We start from the raw sequence: 18888 nt of genomic DNA, 5'->3' as shown, positions 1-18888 counted from the left end.
ATATTTTAATGATAATTTCTAAGGTTTTTTTTGTTGTTGTTGTTGGCATTATAAGATGTTTGTTTTCCTACATGTGCCAATACAAAATAGTGTAAGTTAATATAAGGCAGTAGAAAAGCTTCCCATCAAGAGCTTTATATTGATAAATAGTTCAATTTTAGTTCTGTAGACCCAGAAATTCCATTGCTACTTACCTACAGTGTTACCAGCTACAAATTGTATTGGGGTTATTAGTTTATTTTCTTCACAAAGTTCAGGAGAGTTTGCAAGTAAAGGACTAGTAGGATGCGCATGATCTACACAAAATAAAGAAAAAAGAAGTATCACCATTTACACATATTATACCAATAAAACCTTCTACATTGTACAAGTGTTACTAAGAATAGTATTAAGTTCATATTTTGAGTATACTGTATTCACTTTATATTCTGAAATTGGATATTACAGAGCTGCCACCTGTTGCCTGGGTTATCCTATATTTAAAACCATCATCTCAGAATTTTTTTTATTTATTTTTTTTACTTTTATTTATTTTCGTTATGTGAAAAGGTTTGTAAGGCTTAGGCTTAGACATACATTTGACCTGGAATATAATTAAATTACATTTCTGATGGGCACCTAAACATATTTGGGAACAAATGTGGTATGAGAACATACAGGGCAATTCAAAAGTCCAGACAAATTATATTAATACATTTATTGATGGATAAGCACAGAAGTTAGACAGTGACTTCTGAGATTCAGATGTGTTTGTCCTATTTGTTCAGTGACTTCTGAATCACCCTATGTAGGTCACTCCCTTCGAGAATTCCTGTATAGTGCCTGTCAACCATGACATTTAAACTTTTTTTCTTTACCGCTAGCAGTTCGTTTCAGCTCCATCTCCTGCATATGAATTTTACTGGGAGTCATTCGAATGGGAACAGGATGAACAATTGCTGTGTCCTGTAAGAAAACACATTTCACAGTTTTTCCTTTGATCGTGCACAAATAAAAAGCTTTTTATTTTGACAAGCATATTTCATTGTTTTTACTATTTAAAGATTTCACAAGAATGTGTCATTAAAAAAAAAGTCAGATGCCTTAAATACCATCACAAACAGCGTTGCATAAAGATAAAAAGAATATATTTCCAGTAATGTATTTTAGTTAAATTTATGATAATTTTAAGATTTTTGTGGTATCTAAAATATATATATTATGTGTATATATATATAATATATATATATATATATATATATATATTATATAATGTGTATATGTTTTTTATAATTTTATAAAAACCTAATGGATTCTACCTAACTTTTTCCTGTTTGTGTAATTTCTCGTGATTTTTTAAAAAATCGGTCATGACTAAATAATCAAGCACAGATCACTAGGAGCACTGTTTGATTCACTAACTTAAGCGGCAAAAAGCAAGCAAGATCATGTTTGACACCACCACAGAAGCATATTACCATAAGCCCATGCATTTTAGAGAGAATTATAGTGGAGAAATCTATGGTTAATAAAATAATTAATACTTTACAGGCAGACTAAGTGATTGACTTACAGGATCAGCTGGTGCAATGTTAGAATCAAATTGGGTCAGAGTTTGTGAGCTTGAAGAGCGTTCACTAAAAGTCTCCCACTGCTGAACAGACAGAGCAGAGACAAATCAGCATGGGATCACAAATTACAGAAAAGCTCATCAGATAAGATTGAGGTCCAATACAAAATTAATATTAAAAAAAAAAAAAAAAAACCACCACGCAAACAAACAAAAATGCAGTTTTCAAAATGTACTATTAGTAAAGTGGGGAAAAGGGGTTTATAGCAGAACTTTGTTAGTAATTAAAAATAAGAAACAAATTCAGAGAACATAAAACCTATGATACATTACATCATAACAACAGTACAGGCATTATGCTGCAAGTATCATCCTAAATCGCAAAATTGCTCTGAAAGCGAACTTCTAGTAAATCTTCAATTTCACTTATATCAGCAGCTGATGAAAAAAGGTAAATAACTGAAATATATATTATAATTATATAGCGATATAAAAAAATTGAAATATTTTATATTATATTTATGCTTGATACAAATTGATTTATTGCTTGATAAATTAGCAAAAAGGAACACTTACAAACCATCACCAAAACATGACGCAGACTAGAACCTGCTTGTGTGATTTCAGAATGACAATTAAAACTTGTCAGAATGAAGGCTTATTTAAAAACCTAGTAAGTACATAACATTGTGACAATAACAAAGAGTAGGAACATGGCATTCTCGATACTCTGTAAGAACAATTCTGTAATTGATCATTTGAGAGTTTATCTGGGTTGATTAGTTCTTCATACAAATATTTAATTGATGCGTTACAAGATTGAGGATTTACTAGGAACACACTTACACACTACACACAAGGAATGTTTAATCAATAGTAGTATTTTATTAAGTACACAAATATTTAAACAACAATCAGAAAAATCAGGAAGTAAATCTTACTTCTAAGCAAAAAACACAAGCCAAAGCTCTCACTCTGCAGTCAAACAACTAGCAGGGGAAGTGAAATAAAACACCACCAGCACACCCAGCAGCAGCAGGCTGAGACCATATCTAGTGACTAACACGCACCCCCTAAACTGAAATGGTGCAGACAATCCTAGAATATATCAGATTAAACTTATTAATGGTATATTAGATTAAGGATACAGCAAGTTTACTTTTAAAATAATTTCTTCATACAACAACATGAGGTAGATTACTTAGCTACTTCATCAAGTTTCACAAAGTTATTTCACACACCAAGCGTTCAAACTAAATATTTAATAGTTAAATTCTATGTGAATGTGTTACAATTAATCAATTTAGTTTCATAATGGGAAAATGCAACTGGAGTTACACTCAACGGTTCCTTGATGGTTGGACTTTTGGTTGGCTAGTTTGGAAACCCAATCTGTTACAGTGTCCAGTAAAAAAGCTCTCCTCTCAGCAACAAAGTCTTCAATCCTGATAAAAATCAGAAATTCAGCAACAAAGTCTTCAATCCCCGATTAGGATCAACAAACAGCTGCAAAAGTCTTCAATCCTCCAACAGGATCCACAACAGCGCCTGCCTGCTCTGTCCTCTTCACTCAATCTTTAGCTACGCAGGTAGCAGGGCACAGTTTCTTTTTGGATACTGTAACTTAGCAACACAGAAGATCCAGTCGCTGTTTTACGGCAGTCCTCCAGCTGGGTGTCAATCTTGTCGCATTTGGTCTTTGACTCCCTTGCAGCTTGCTTTCTCTTCTTGGGTCCTGCTGTCAGGCAGTCCCGGAGTTGCAGCTTCGTTTACCAATGTGACCGAAAAATGGAGTGCAAAATGTTTAGTTTTGCTTGGATATTTAGTCTTTTCACTCTACTAAGTAGACACTTTCATGAGGTCATTTGTGTATCCTGCCTCTTTAAAACTCACAGACCTTTGATATTTTAATGTTCTTTTTTGCTGGACTTTGATACTTTATGTCGTCTTGTTACAGTTGTGAATTATCTGTACATAATTCAACTGTCCTTTCAGCCTAATCCAGTCCAGGCGCCACCTAACCCCGGTCACCTAGTTCAGTGGTCATAAAGTTAAGTATGTCTGCATACTTTCTCAAGACACTGCAGTTTGCCCTTAATTAGTCCAGTTACATTTCTAATACATGTTCAGGTACTAATATCATATTCTGGGAATATGCACCACAAGCTTGTACACATTTTTGTATTAACAACAGAACTTAAATTTCATTTTTGAAACTGAAAAAACCCATTAAATATTAGTACATGGACCTGCAAACCATGCATTTCAGATGCAAGAACAATGCAAACAGCAGCCATGCATCCAGGCACTTGTTATATTTATTGGTTTCTAGTGCAAACATGCTGGAATTAATAATACAGTAATTTGGTTTTACATTTTGTCAATGTAGCTTCCTTTTAATAACCTTTTCCCACTTAGCCTCTACTTTTCGCATTGATAACTAGAAATAATTTTGACATATAGCTCCTATGCTTTTCAAATGCATATATCCAAAAGTAATACAGTACAGGAAACAGATCATATTCTGAAACGCCCTATATTGAACCTCAACAATAGTGAAAGTCTTTGTTGGCCTTTACAGAATGGAGGTGCTCGTAGTTTTAAATGGACCTATTCTATGCGAGGTGTCTCTGCAAAAAGTGTGTTACTTTTTGTGATATTAAATAATACGTCAAAACAAACAACAAACTAAAATCTCAAACCTCATTGCTCTGGTTTAGCTCAGGCCAAGTCTGATTTAATGACGGCATGGACGGTGATTTACTGGGGGGTGCGTCTACTGGGGAGCTTGAATAGCCCACTTCAGCACTCTGGTCAACAACTTCTAAAAGACAAGTGGAAAATACATCTATAAATACATTTGTTATTCATGGAACATGCTTTGTTTATTCATTGTCAATGCTTAACCAAATAGCATGCAGAAATGGGTTTGCTTCTCAACAATCTGCCGTACCAATCACTAACAACAATATTCTGCTGTGATTTCAAGGCCAGGATTTACTGTAAATCTTCTACCTTACATACAAACACTATGGGAATTTCCAGTTTATGACACATCTGTTGTCCTCCCATGAAATACATGGTTAACATTCAGAGTGTGTTACAGGATCAAATTCCATTCTGTGCTATTCTATTTGATTAAATTATATTTAAGCACTAAATAAATTACAATAATATTCTAAATACAACACAGATTCTGACCATTTTTTTAAAGTTTAAAACAGTTTGCTATATTTTATGGTAACCAATAAAAAAAATAAGCCGATGTTCAACGATTAAAGTTCAGATAGAAAATGCCAACTGGCGTTAACCCTCCTTTTAATTTCAGAAATGTGCGCATGTGCAGTAAAAGCAAGAGCTATTTTTTTTCTCCCCACAGTCTACCAATTTCCTGTAACACCACAACGATATACTCTATAATGAGAAATTTTGGCTATCTTGGTGGTTTTGATTGGATTGCCAATAATACTTCCACCAATCAGAAGATTGCATACAGTGAGTGATCCCGCCCTCTGACAGTCTGGTATGCAGCACAGGTTTAAGAAGTGCTGGGCGAGGGAAAGAATATGGCAGGTGTCAAAGTAGATATGAGAATGGCGGTGATGAAGCCAATTTGCTTGAAAACATTTAAAATAAAACCAGACATTTCTATCAATGGATTAAAAAAAACAAAACAAAAACAAAATCAGGAATTTATGACATGATCAGAAACTCAAGAGTCAGTGTAAACTGCGCCTGATACTGTGGTACCTGTAGGACTGTTCTTTATCTTAAGCATTTGTGTTATTTTTTCACAAGGTGTTAATTAACAGCCAAAATTGTTTACTTAGAAAGTCTGCAACACAAGGGTGCTTTGAATTGCTATTGCCGATACGTTGTAAATATTACTATTAAGACACCCACCATGCAGGTATCCATAAACAATGTGTTAAAATAAATTAGTTCTGCACCATATAAAATTTTGCCAGCGCTTGCTAGTGTGTTAACAAGTTTAAAATGATTTTGAAGCAAATTTAAAGCATTTCCTTTTGGCTTTATTGTTACATACTGTCCTACAATTACTAAATGACACTGTGATCATTCCACTGTGTTATATTAGTGATCCATAGCTACGTTTTAAATCTGAGTTAGCAAATGGGTCATTCTATGTCAACTCAACCAGAGCTTTCCACCTCAAGATTTAGATTTTGTTATATTTTGTGTAGTGGAAGTTCAGGTATGAAACCAGTCCAAATATTTAAGGTCACACTTGAAACGAGTCTCATTTGAGTGATTTTGAAGATCTAAAAATTATATTTAGAATGCCAGTAGCCCTATAAATCATTCTATACAGATAGGCCTTCTGTAGAATTCATGCAAAATAAGTACCAACGCTTTAGTATTTTTGTGTTGCTGGGGGCCTTAATTGCAAGAATCTACAACAAAGAAGAAGCGTAAGAAGAGGTACGTCAACAGTACCTATGCAGCCCTATGACAAATCACTTGCTAATAAAGATTATACACATTTTATGGTTTTAGTTTTATGGATTTATTTATTTATACACGTTTAATGGTTTATCTTGGTTTAATCTCAAACTATTTGCTGATATTGTACAACAGAACCCAAAACAATGCGTGTTGTTCATTGTTTGTACATTTATTGAACTGTGAAGGAGACAGGTAAATTATTTTACCACAAGTTCTTCAAATCCTCATTATAAGCCCACCAAAGGTCAGTTTGTTAACTTGTGTCCCACAAGGGGTTTCCGCCCTTCAAAGATGGGGCCATTTTTGATACTTTCATCCTGAAGCATTTTTGTCATTAAATCAGACAGTAAAGTAGGTAGACAGTAGCAGAGCTATATATAGAAAGGCAGTTAAATTATGAGCACACCTAAGCAATTTGAAAGTGGTATCTCTTCTACTTTATAAGGAACATGCAGTTAAAAATCACTCAGGAATTTGACAATTGGACAATTTTAAGGCCCCCAGCAACACAGAAATACTAAAGTTATAGTACTTATTTTGCATGAATTCTACAGAAGACCTACCTGGCTATCTGTACAGAAGCATTCATAGGGCGACTGAACATAAATAAAATATCTAAACATCATTTTTCGATCCTCAAAATCACTCCAAAATGAGATGCGTTTCAAATATGACTACCCCCACCCCCTTACAAAAGGGGGTGTATCTCAGGGAAATGTTCATCATTGAGCTTAAATATTTTGGATGGTTTCATACCTGGCTTGTATCTTCCACTTCGTTAAAGTTACTGCAGTTAATAATCCTTTCCAATTACCGGTACCTTAAAATGAAGGGCCATATAGAACAAAAAATATTGTAACATTTTTTGGAAGGCCGCCTTTGTTGTTCTCCAAGTTGCCGCAGTGACATCTGTTGTGCTATAACAAGTTACCGTAAATGGGATACCGTTTTAGCAGACAGAATTAAGTAAACATGTATTTGCGTGTTTAAATTAAAAGTATAAATGCAAAAATGTGTGGCATTTCTTTGTAAACATTCTAAGTGAAAAACAGCAATTCAAAAACTGTCAAAATTCACCAAGGTGCCAAATCTGCCAAATTTAATATTAGCAAAAATGTCCTATCATATGGAATACTGAATCCTGTATGCTTTTATTAATAATATGTTAACCCAAACCAGTAAAAAAATACTTTTACCTGCAGAGTCATCAAGATCGATAAGTTTTGGCATGAGGCTTTCTGGCAGCTTTTCTGGTAGGTCAAAACCATTCTTTCTGGCTACTACAAGATGAAATGCAGCACAGAACTCGTCCAGCGTTAATGCACCATCTTTATCAAAGTCAGAAAGCTCCCTGAAATACACAGTACAAACATTAATGCAATCTCTTAAAAACACAATAGAAAATAGAAAGTATAGCCTAGTTTTAACATGCTAATATTACCTGAATCAATGGCACCAAAGCTACTTAAAATAAGCACGAAGGCCACTAGTATTTGTTACAAGTAAATTACAGCACAATTGCGTACAGTACCCAATCTATTTTCTCAAATTGCACGGCATTCTAACATAACAGTTAAGCTTAATAATACAGTATATGTTGGTAAACTTCATAGAAGTATTCCTCCTGGTCAAACACTTCCTTTATCTAACCATGAACCAAACCACATAAAATATAGCAAAGATACAAATGTGATGCCAATCAAAAGTGTTTTTTCTTAATCACCTGTGAAATCCATAATTTACATGACAGCCATATAATGTCAGAGGTTGTTTTAAGTCAACAGCACTAAGTTTTCTGCCAAAACAAGCAAGAGCTTGTCCTAAGGTATCAGGGGCTTTGGAGATTAATGTAAGAATTTAGTACTACTGATCTAACTGTGTAGTACAATGAATTTTTAAATACATAGTATACCCCTGCTTTGCACCGTTTACAAAAACGCAAAAACAAAGCATCCCCTGGAGTATAATCAAAGGGGCACGTCATACCAGGTTTGTAAACATGAAGTACAATAGAAATGTGAAAATGTGGCATTCAAACATTTAATGGTGAGCTGTAAAGGACTTTATAGAGAGATCCCAACTATAAAGACCATATGTTAATGCATGTGGTCTATGTGATATGGCCAGAGTTTAAAGCAATGCGGCAGTGAAAGAGTTAATTTCCTGACCGCACTGGTAATAGAACTTAAAGTTAGTATCCTGGATTTAGCTGGGTGTGTAATTTTTATATTTAGGAGGAATCTGATTTCAAAACTAGTTTAGGATATTGGAAGCCTATGGCATTCTAAGTATTTGGAAGTTAATTTGATCACATATTCAGAGAATAGCTTCAAAGTAAATATTTTAACCCCAAAATGTAAAGTGAATAATATTGATACAGTCTGACAAATTCATATAAACTTGTCATAATGGGTTTAACAATGGTATGACTTTGATTTGTCAAAATAATACAGTTAATTGTGTTAAACAAATAATTATGGAGGAACAAAACATGCTTCTATAGGAGGCTGTGTGGTCCAGTGGTTAAAGAAACAGGCTTGTAACCAGGTCTGCACTAAATTCAGTGCTTCACACTATGGTAATCGGAATGAATTTGTGATTATACTAATGCATGCTGTTGTACTTAAATGAGCACCCAGCTCAGAATAATGAGATGAGCTGTAGTCACATGATATTTACTAAAATTTTAGCGTTAGTTTTAGTGCACGCATAAAGTGGTCATTTATTAGTGAGTATGGGAACCAGGCTTCAACCACTGAAAGGCATGCTATAAACCTCTTTTTTACTGGCTTGAAATCTAGTGATCTGTAGTTCGATTCTTTTTACTCACTCGATTTGTTTGATTCATTCAGTTTAGGGTGAATCAATTCAACAATTTGTTTATTTGACTCACAAAAGTGAAATAAATACATCTTGCTGAATTACTTGGTTATAAAAATGTGTTTGAACAGAAAAAGTCCAAAATTTATAATTGACTGTCTAGGTTGTTGTTCTCACACATGAAATGGCGTACAGTTAAACTAAAAATACTTATTAGTAAAAATCATTGTATTACCGTAAAAATGTATAGGTCGCACGAACGTAAAAGTTGCTCCCCCACTTTTTGAAACATCTTTTTTGTGTTTAAAAATACTTTTTTTTTTCTTCCTACATGTTCAACACTGATAAAGAAAAACACACGTTTAGTTTCGAAATAACCCTTGTTTGCAACATTATTCCATTAATCATTTTAAAGTGGTCTCTGTTTTTAGTTAAAATGCTAATAGAAACTCTACTGTGTTTCCATCAAAACGGTTAGAATACCTAGCAACATGACCCAAATGCCACAGATCCTGAAAAAAAAAAAAAATCGGGTTGTTGACAGTTAAGCTTGTGTGAGCCATAGCCATGGCTGTAGTAATCTCATTGGTATATTATTGCTGTATTAGTTGCAGTCCCCTTTTTAGGGCTCCCAAAACACGGCTAGAAAATAAACAACGTTTTTTTTACAGTAACTATTTATCTTAAACTATGTAATTCAGCTTTAACTGCAACCTATTTAATAACCTGCAATTTACAAAAAAAAGTAACAGCTATCATGTATGAAATTAATTAGCAAGATATTTCTTACGTTTCCTTTTTATACAGGATTATACAGAGACGATCACATACAGTAATAATAAGGCAATAAGGCATGAGAGGGCATGGGTTATCGTGGATACTGTCACTGCTGGGTGCGTTGTTAGGTACGAGGCACAGCTTTTATAAAATGGATTTACCAACTTTTTATAAACGCAGAAAAGAGAAAATCGATAGTTTCTGAATATTTATTAACAAATTTGAAGTATAACCTTGCACAACAGAAAATAATTCCTATGAACTTTTAATATTCACAATATTTTCTCTTTTGTAGTTTCAGTTCCAACTTTAAATAATAATAATAATAAAAAAGGTGCTTAAATGTCACCATATATGTAGTCATATTATGGCAGAAGTCAATTTCATGGCCAGCAACACATTTAACCTGAAGGGTTTATATAACCCTGTAAATATGAAGTCACCACTTCAAATAGTTTCTGAGATAAGGCTTTGGCACTGTGCTGGTGGCAACTTTGCTAAACAAACTGTCAGGATGGCTTTTTTTTTGTATGAAACCCACGATCAGACTTAGACCAGAGAACCACAGAATACACCTGTGTCCCGAGTACGAAGGCAATATCTCAAAGCGTGGCGGCCGCAGGTAAAAGTGAAGGATGTCTGCAACACTGAAAACTTGATGTTACTAGCTTATTTGGATATTAGCAGTAGTAGGTGAGGCAGGAAAGCAGGCAAGTTCACAAACTCGTATCAGCTCCCTTAAACTAAATTTGGCAGTCTATTAAGTAGTGGTTGTAAACAGATTTTTAATAGCATATACTGAGACTGGTTAAAATTATTAACTTATCATACTTACCAAATATGAGAAAGCTCAAGAATAGGAAGTTTTGATTTTGTAAAGAATTCTTTTGCTGCAGATCCTGGTGAGATGAACAAATAAATAAAAGTGACATTCATTCCTAGCCACAGCTATAAATTAAAAATGTAAAGCTCATGAAAAAGTATATATAGTATTCCTCCGAATTTAAGACACTGCCCAAATTTCCTACCCTCAACTTGAGGAAAAAATGAAAAATTAAATAAAAATGCATTTACTTGTATAAGAAAACGACATATGGAAGCAGTTTACAACCATCTGCTGTCACACAGAGCATTACAGTTATGCACTGCTTCACATTTCCGGTTGCAATTACTTGCACATGTTTTTCTCCCTTTTTCTTAACTGTGGTATTGCTTGGCAAGTAAAAAAGCGGGGTCTGATTAGAACTGAGCCTACTAACAAAACACTGAAATTGTAAAAGTTCCTCTTTGAATTCCTCAGGAAGCTAATGACGCTTTGTGGCAGGGAGGACCCTGTTGCTGGTTTAGCTACGCTGCTGCTGTGTGCTGTCCCGACTGGCTGGGGGATGTGCCCGGGGAACGCCTGTTTAAGAACGCAGCAGCTCCATTTCGAGGCCACTACACAGACGGTCGCTGGGCGAAAGCTTGCTTTGTTTACATCGAAAAGAAGAGAGTCCGTTCTGCATGATAACTACTATGGAACCCTTCAACTGCCAGTCAGTTACGTTGCTGTTTGTGTACTCTGGCAGTCATCTTTTGTTGGCGATTTTAATACACGCATCACTGTACTGTATTTGAATTTAAGACACGGTCATTTTTTGGTTTAAAAAGGGCATCTTAAAAATTTGAAGGAATGCGATAAAGACCTACGTACAGCTATATCCATATTCTTAATAACTTCAGCTAAAGAATGTCCAAGACAATATTTTTATCACAATGGAATACGTGTTTCTCTAGATACATGCAAAAATGCAAATGTGAAATACAGCCACAGGGCACCTCAAAATATCGTCATATTCAAATACTCTTAATTATGTGTGCTAAAGAACTGGGACAGCTGTATCCTTAACAAGTTGTATCACAACTGGTTCTCTAGATACATACAAAAGTATAAAGATGACAATTCTCTTGCAGGCATGTTTACTTACCTGGAATGAAACCATTTAAATCTGGCTGAATGGTTTTAAACTGGTTAATATAATACTGTCTTTGTTCATCAGTGATCTTCCATGGATCATCGTAACTACTAGATTGCCTTCGGATTTCATTTCCTGTTGCAGCAGAGGCCACAGTTCGTACTGTTGTGCTCTCCTAAATAGTTGTATAGAAATATTTATTAAATAAATATATATAATATATTATATATATATATATATATATATATATATATATATATATATATATATATATATATATATATATATATATATATATATATATATTTTTTTTTACACACACACACACACACACAGACATTGAGTGTACAAAACATTAGGAACCTGCTCCTTCCATGAAATACAGACGAGGTGAACCCAGGTGAAAGCTATGATCCCTTATTGATGTAACCTGTTAAATCCACTTCAATCAAGGGGAGACTGGTTAAAGAAGGATTTTTAAGCCTTGACACAATTGAGACATGGATTGTGTACGTGTGCCATTCAGAGTGTAAATGGGCAAGACAAAAGGTTTAAGTGCCTTTGAACAGGGTATGGTAGTAGGTACCAGGCGCACCGGTTTGAGTGTGTCAAGAACTGCAACGTTGCTGGGTTTTTCACGTTTAACAGTTTCCCGTGTGTATCAAGGATGGTCCACCACCCAAAGGATCTCCAGGCAATAGCAGTACAGTGGTCGAAAACGGCTCATTAATGAAAGAGGCCGAAGGAGGCTGACACGAATTGTGCAACAGACAGGCTACAGTTAATGAACTGACAGTCCCGTACAACACTGGTCCCGAAAGACCCATAAAAGAATGCACAAGTCGTCGTACCTTGACACGAATGGGGTATGGCAGCCGACGATCTAACAGAGTTCCACTTCTTTCAGGAAAACACAAGAAACTGCGGTTGCAGTGGGTTAAGGAACGAAAACACTGGAGGATTAGAAAAACATTGCCTGGTCTGATGAAACCCGGTTCCTGCTGTTTCACGCTGATGGGAGGACTAGGGTATGAAGAAAACCACATGTGTACATGCATCCATCATGCCGCATGTCAATATTGCAGGCTGGTGATGGTGTGATGATTGTGGGGTATGTTTTCATGGCACACATTGGGCCCCTTGATAAAAGTGGAGCAAAGTTTGAATGCCACAGCATATCTGAACATCACTGCCAATCAGGTGCATCATGGTAGCAGTGTATCCATCTGCTAATTGATTTTTCCAGAAGGATAATGCCTCATGCCACAAGGTTAGGATTGTCCAGGAATGGTTCCACGAACATGACAGTGAATTCAGCTTACTGCAGTGGACTGCCCAGTCACCAGATCTCAATCCAATTGAGCATCTGTGAGATGAGATGGAACGAGCTATTCGGAGTATAGATCCACTACCAGCCAACTTGACACAACTGTGGAAAGCACTGGAGTCAACATGGGCCAGCATCCCTGTGGAACGCTTTCGACACCTTGCCCCGATGAATTGAGGCTATTCTGAGGGCAAAGGGGGTGCAACTCAATATTAGGAAGGTGTTCCTAATGTTTTGTACACTCAGTATATAAAGATAAGAACCATCCTACCTGACACAATGTGATATCTTTTTTTTTTTTTTTTTTGGAAAAAATATGAAAAATACTTTAGAACACTAGTATTTGCAGCTATCCGATAATTTCCTTAAGGAATAGAAAGTGCTGACTTTACAACATAACTGACAGAAAGCAGAGATGTTGTCCATCAAATGAAAGGAAGTCACTGTTGAAATCAGGACTTAAAGGATGTGTTGCAGTAAGAATACATATGGGAACAAGACTAAAAGGCTAAACTATGCACAAGAACACAGAAATGGGACTATAGAACAATGGTCAAAGGTGCTTTGGACCTCTGATGGATGGACAACAAAATCTGTGTCTTCTACCAGTTCTGTTGTCAATTCAATGCTTGTCTTCCTTAATAAATTAACATCCAAAGCAGCACTATAGCATTAAAATGTTCAATACAAAAAAATGGTGCCAGAGTTACAAGCTCTTGCAGTGTCTAAAAAATAGGGGTTGTTTCGTAACAGGAAAGCATAATCAATCAGTGTGCAGTCTGTATCATCTGATCCGAGTCAAACTCGATATCTTGTTTATATGAACCGAAGATAACCCTAACTTCTTCTTTTTTTTTTTTTTTTTTAGGAAGTGGTAGTTAAAATGTCCAGTGATCTAATATTACTAAAATAAAGCTACCTATCAGTTCAGCGTACAATGATATTAATTATGTAAGCAAATTCTAAACTTCCAAGCAAACATAGGTGAATGTTAACAAATGATATAGACTGATATAGAACGGTGGCACTACTGGTTTTGGAAACCTAACTACGAATAAACTACAGATAATGCAACTGCTCAAGACTTTTTAGCCATTATTTAAAAAAGCTAATAAGTCTGCTGAACCATGTGCTGCACTACCTGGAGTGATGCAGGATGCATTGTTGGAAGTGTGCTGGAAGGGGGAGTATCTGTAAAACTGACCCAGCTTTCTTGAAGAGGAGAAGGAGAGTGGGTGGGCCACATCCCATCACTTGTGACTTGTCCTTCCAGAGGAGAGCAAATGGAAAAGGAAATATTAGACAACACACTGCCATTATTCAAACACATCCTGAATTTAAAAGTGACATATAGCAGCAATATTAAGGATGATTTTTTTTTTTCCAAACAAAATCAATAGCTTTTTAATATGATTGAAATGTCCTAAAATATCACTGCTGTAATTTGTAATTTCTATACTGTTTGGATTTACTATAGGGCAGTATAGTGAAGATTAAATGCACACGGAAAATGATTTCCCTACAAAAAAGGAACATACAATGAAACCTTAAATAAATAATGCAATAGTTGCCACCAAATCTTGCTTTTTTTTTTTTTTTGAGGGGGGGGGGGTTACCAAAATAAGTGCATGGTGATTAAATCAAATAACTTAATTTGTTTAAAAAAAACAAACAAAAAAAAAACACACTATACCACATATAAACTAATTTCAATGGAAGTCACTACAGCCACTGGCTTACAGCAGAACACAAAACCAGCCTTACTTCTACATATATGCAGAACAATAAAGCTAACTTATATACCTGATTGTGCTTCTCTGAAGGGTGTCCAGACTGTCCCAGTGGCTGCAGGCGGCCTTTCCGAATTTCCTCCACTGGGATGCCGTCCGTGCTTTGTCCAGGAGTGGGGAGAGGTTGGAGGAGACTGGTGTGGGGAGACAACTGGAGATGTGGAATCAGGCTGCGGAAAGACAGAAGGATGGAACATTCAACTTAAATAATTAGAGGGCAGGGTAAATCTGATGGAAAACAGCATCAAAGCAATACTGGGAAATATTATATTTTTTGTCAATATACTTTAATGTTTTTGACTCTAAGCAAGCAAATGAAATAGAACGGTGGCATGCTGCATTTTTGAGGGCATGGCAGGTGGACTTGCTTTTTATTCGGTTTAGGAGAATAGTCTATTGATGACTGATGTGTTAATATTTTTAAGAGAGCACAACATGTATCTATCCATTACCTGTAGTTCTGCTGTAGGTGCACGAGGTTGAATCACTTCATGACTTCCAGTGACCTTCTTGACTGGTATTCTGCCAGGAGGTGGAGGAATGACCCCTGAGTATGTGCCTTGATTTTCAGAATCTGAAGAGTACATTGTTGTGTGTCTAGATTCTTGTTCATTTTTTGCCACTACAAGTCTAGGCAGAGGGAGGTCCTTCACTGTTAAGAAAAAAAAAAACCTGTTATCCTAAATAAATGGTATGTTTTATCAAAAAAACATGCACATGGGTCAAACATGGATTACAGAATTTCAACACCTACTGTAAGAACTAAGTCAATGCTTTTCCATATATTATGGAACAATTCCCATTACGCTGCATCATCCCTTGCAGAATAAAGGTAATGGCACTCACCTGTGTTCAGGCTTTCTACCCGCAGCGGCAGTCCAGACTGTGCTACAGCTACAAGTTTTAAAGCAATGTAGAACTGGCTACGCCCAAAATAGCCCAGTCTTTTTGCTCCACAAAGTTCTGTAATCTGAAAGACAAACACTTGAAATGTTATTGCAGAATTTAAAATATTTTCTAAAGACCTTCAAAAGATGTATTATTACATCTTATTAGTACATTAGTACTAAAAATTAAACAACTAACAACATTTAGGCTACCGATCACTATGAATTTTCTGTTGCTCATTTTGGTTTTCTACAAACACACACTAACTGCTTAATAAATTATATTATTTTATGGTTTTTCACCTTATGAATAAATACTTTAGTAAATAGCACTGCAAGCACTCTTCAAATAAAACAAATCAAAATAGTTTAATCACAATAAGTAGGTCTACCCATTTTTCTCTAAATGAAACCAGATAAAAATAAGCACATCCCTTTTACTTTCATATTAGATGAAGTCCAAACCAGTCCTATGTATTTGGCAGGAACTCTTCACATTTATAAATGTATCCTCCTTGGGACAGGTTTTTTGGTTTTAAGGGTGATGGGAGAATAATTTCCTACACCTAATGTGTCCCATGTAGAAAAAAATGCACAAATAATAAAAAGGGAAAATTGTTAATGCCAAAAATGCAGTTACTCCTTACATTTCAGGTATAAGTCCAAGCACCTGTCTTTAATAATGCAGAGATTTTATATTTACTCATACACCTGCATGTTAAATTGTGACGGCAATATTGATAAAGACCACATTAAGGCATTTTTTCCTTTCTTATCATCCTGCATCTCTCACAAGCACATCTACAAAACATGATCAAATCACTATACAATGACTATACAAGGGATCAAGGAATAGGATTTGTTACCCCAAAGACATAAGTTATCCATACCGTAGTAATTATTAAAGAAATTTAACAGTGGAAAGGTACAGTAAACCAAATTTAGCTTTTTTGCACTGAAATATCAACTAGAATTTTTTTTTTTTTTAAACACATTACAAGGTCAAAATACAAATAAATGTTTTTTTTTTGCTTGTCTTTTTTTAATTTAAGATTACACTTAAATGAGGACAGCAGGCCATGAAGTTAACATCATAAAGAGCAAGGCAACGTTGCCTTCGCTGGGTGTAAAGATTCAGGGGCATCAAGGCAGTTCTATGGGGCAAAAAGGCAAAACATAAATCCAACCCAAGGGCACCAGGGTGATTTCATACTCATTCGTAAAACAACAAAAAAGAAATACAGAGAGCCTATTATGTTGATTAAATTTGAATTTAAACAAACACAAACCAATGTTTTCTGAGTGATTCACACACAATTGTTACAAAAATAAAATCCAATTTAAAAACAAACTTTCATAATGAAAAAACACAAAAGAATTTGGCAAAAAAAAAAATATTCAAGGTATTTTTTATTAAGCTCGGTCACACACCACTTACTAAAACATAGATTAGACTAGAGGCTTAGATACAGCCTTAGCGATACAACAGCACAAATAAGTGATAGTTAACAAAGATAGCATTTCAGGCAAACTGGCTGAAGATTTACTCATGGCTGGAGTTTAATAACAATACTGGTCAAAGCAGTTGTTCAGTCTGCAGCGACTGTGCAATTGCAGTTTGCAAACCTCTGTTACAAAACCTGTACAAACAACTCGGCATTGAAAAAAAAAAATAGAAATAGACACTTCTGTCAGGCAATGGAGAGTGCTCTGCATCACAATGATGAACAGCTGGCTGTAATAACAATATAATTTTATTTTTATATAACGCCTTTCATAGTGGACCACCATCACAAAGTGCTGTACATAGGTAGGCTGTGAACTGAGCATAAAATGCATAGTCACTTAGAATAGGACACTGATTTAACATCTCATCTGCAGGACTTGCTCTGGGTCACGCAGTGAGTCAGTCAGTGGCAGGTTTACATTTGAGACACTACATAGTTTCACAGTTCTTGAAATGTACAGTGCAAAGGATATAGTTTTGTTATGGTGCATTGCAGGACACAGGAAAAAAAAAAAACAGTATGCTATTTTTATACATCCACATTCTAACCTATTTCCTGAAAGCACATGTTTTACTAGTTAAAAAGCAGAACTAAGTAGTGAGAATGTATTACACAAAAATAAATGTAAACAGAAATCAGTGCACTTCAAGATTGTGCGTTGTTCACCATTATGTTATCTCTCTTACTCATTTCATAATGCATGGGGCTGCTGCTACTTGAACCATGTCATAGCTACTTGACAGTTTCAATTTTTTTTTTGTGTAAGAATCTGAGCAAAACTAATAATTAACTACCTACTGTGTGCACATTTTTAGCATTGGTATTTTGAGGGGGAATACAGCAACTGTCACTGAAATGTATATATAAATAAGCAATTTATATACACTGAAGACATGAAAGGAGTTTTAATGTGTATTGCACCACTGCATTTTAAAGTCGTACAAATTTAAGACTGTTCTGTCTAATCTTGTCCTTTCTGCAGTACTGTACTTAACTGTAAGTTCACATTATTATTCTTATTGTCGGGGACAAATTGTTGTGCACCCATTGCTTACCTGAACATTACGTAAATCCTAGAACACTTCGCTGCAGCTTTAGACAGCTCTTCCTTCTTGAAAAGTCTTTGAGTTTGCATGGGGCCTACTAAAATCACAGAGACACTGCCAGTGAGCGCGTGTGATCGAAAATTCAGGAAGTGCGGTCATACTGAGCTCAGTCTAACATCAGTGTCCCTCCCTGTTTGCCAGTCATTAACCAATGGTATGTGGCTTCATGCTGGGAGGTGCACAGTAAAAAGAATGGCAACAATAATACATTATGATAATGAGTCATTTTCTCGCAAGATGTGATTAGATAGAATTAAATAGAATTGTAACAGAACGGGTCAGCTGACGCTGAGCAAGTTTGTGAATGGGTTGTAGATCAGATGTGCTGGTGCCGACGGACACCAACGGCAACTTGCTGTGTTTTTTAAAATTTGAGAGGCATAGCAGCAATTTCGTGCCCTGAGATGGTATTGTACTTAGTATAACATATCATTTATGTGAATGTTTTTGTCAATTATATGTGTTATACACACACACCTATTATCTGTGTTGGAGCTGAAATTGCTTCCCCATATTGTGAACTGAAATCCATAGCAGAAGACTTCATGAGAATAGCATGGGTTCTATTGCTATTAAAAATGAAGTTGCTCAGTACTATCTGCAAAAAAAACCAAAAAAAAAAACCTCAACTTCACACCTGTTAAATTAATTGTATGTATTTACTTACACATATCACAGGGCAAATGAGTCCCATAAATTCAA

General features: G+C 35.5%; 1 protein-coding gene across 6 annotated transcripts in view; it reads right to left on the bottom strand.

The window, feature by feature from the left end:
* The window catches only part of LOC121315894 (ralBP1-associated Eps domain-containing protein 1-like), a 32519-nt gene that overhangs the window by 11499 nt on the left and 2132 nt on the right, over nt 1-18888 (bottom strand). For 2 of the 6 annotated variants that reach the window (XM_041250467.1, XM_041250468.1), the window contains exons 2-12: nt 15532-15655; nt 15138-15337; nt 14699-14855; nt 14037-14161; nt 11581-11743; nt 10449-10512; nt 7213-7367; nt 4252-4373; nt 1553-1633; nt 858-945; nt 195-296 (exon numbers count right to left, since the gene is read on the bottom strand). In XM_041250467.1, coding sequence (XP_041106401.1) covers nt 195-296; nt 858-945; nt 1553-1633; nt 4252-4373; nt 7213-7367; nt 10449-10512; nt 11581-11743; nt 14037-14161; nt 14699-14855; nt 15138-15337; nt 15532-15655 — 1381 coding nt within the window. The remainder of the gene's footprint in view (nt 1-194; nt 297-857; nt 946-1552; nt 1634-4251; nt 4374-7212; nt 7368-10448; nt 10513-11580; nt 11744-14036; nt 14162-14698; nt 14856-15137; nt 15338-15531; nt 15656-18888) is intronic. The other 4 variants (XM_041250471.1, XM_041250472.1, XM_041250469.1 and 1 more) reach the window with 3 other exon arrangements.

Source organism: Polyodon spathula, chromosome 5 (genome assembly GCF_017654505.1).
Source record: "Polyodon spathula isolate WHYD16114869_AA chromosome 5, ASM1765450v1, whole genome shotgun sequence".
Taxonomy (NCBI): domain Eukaryota; kingdom Metazoa; phylum Chordata; class Actinopteri; order Acipenseriformes; family Polyodontidae; genus Polyodon; species Polyodon spathula.
The sequence above is the reverse complement of the archived record's forward strand: the minus strand, read 5'-3'. Positions and strand labels throughout refer to the sequence as shown.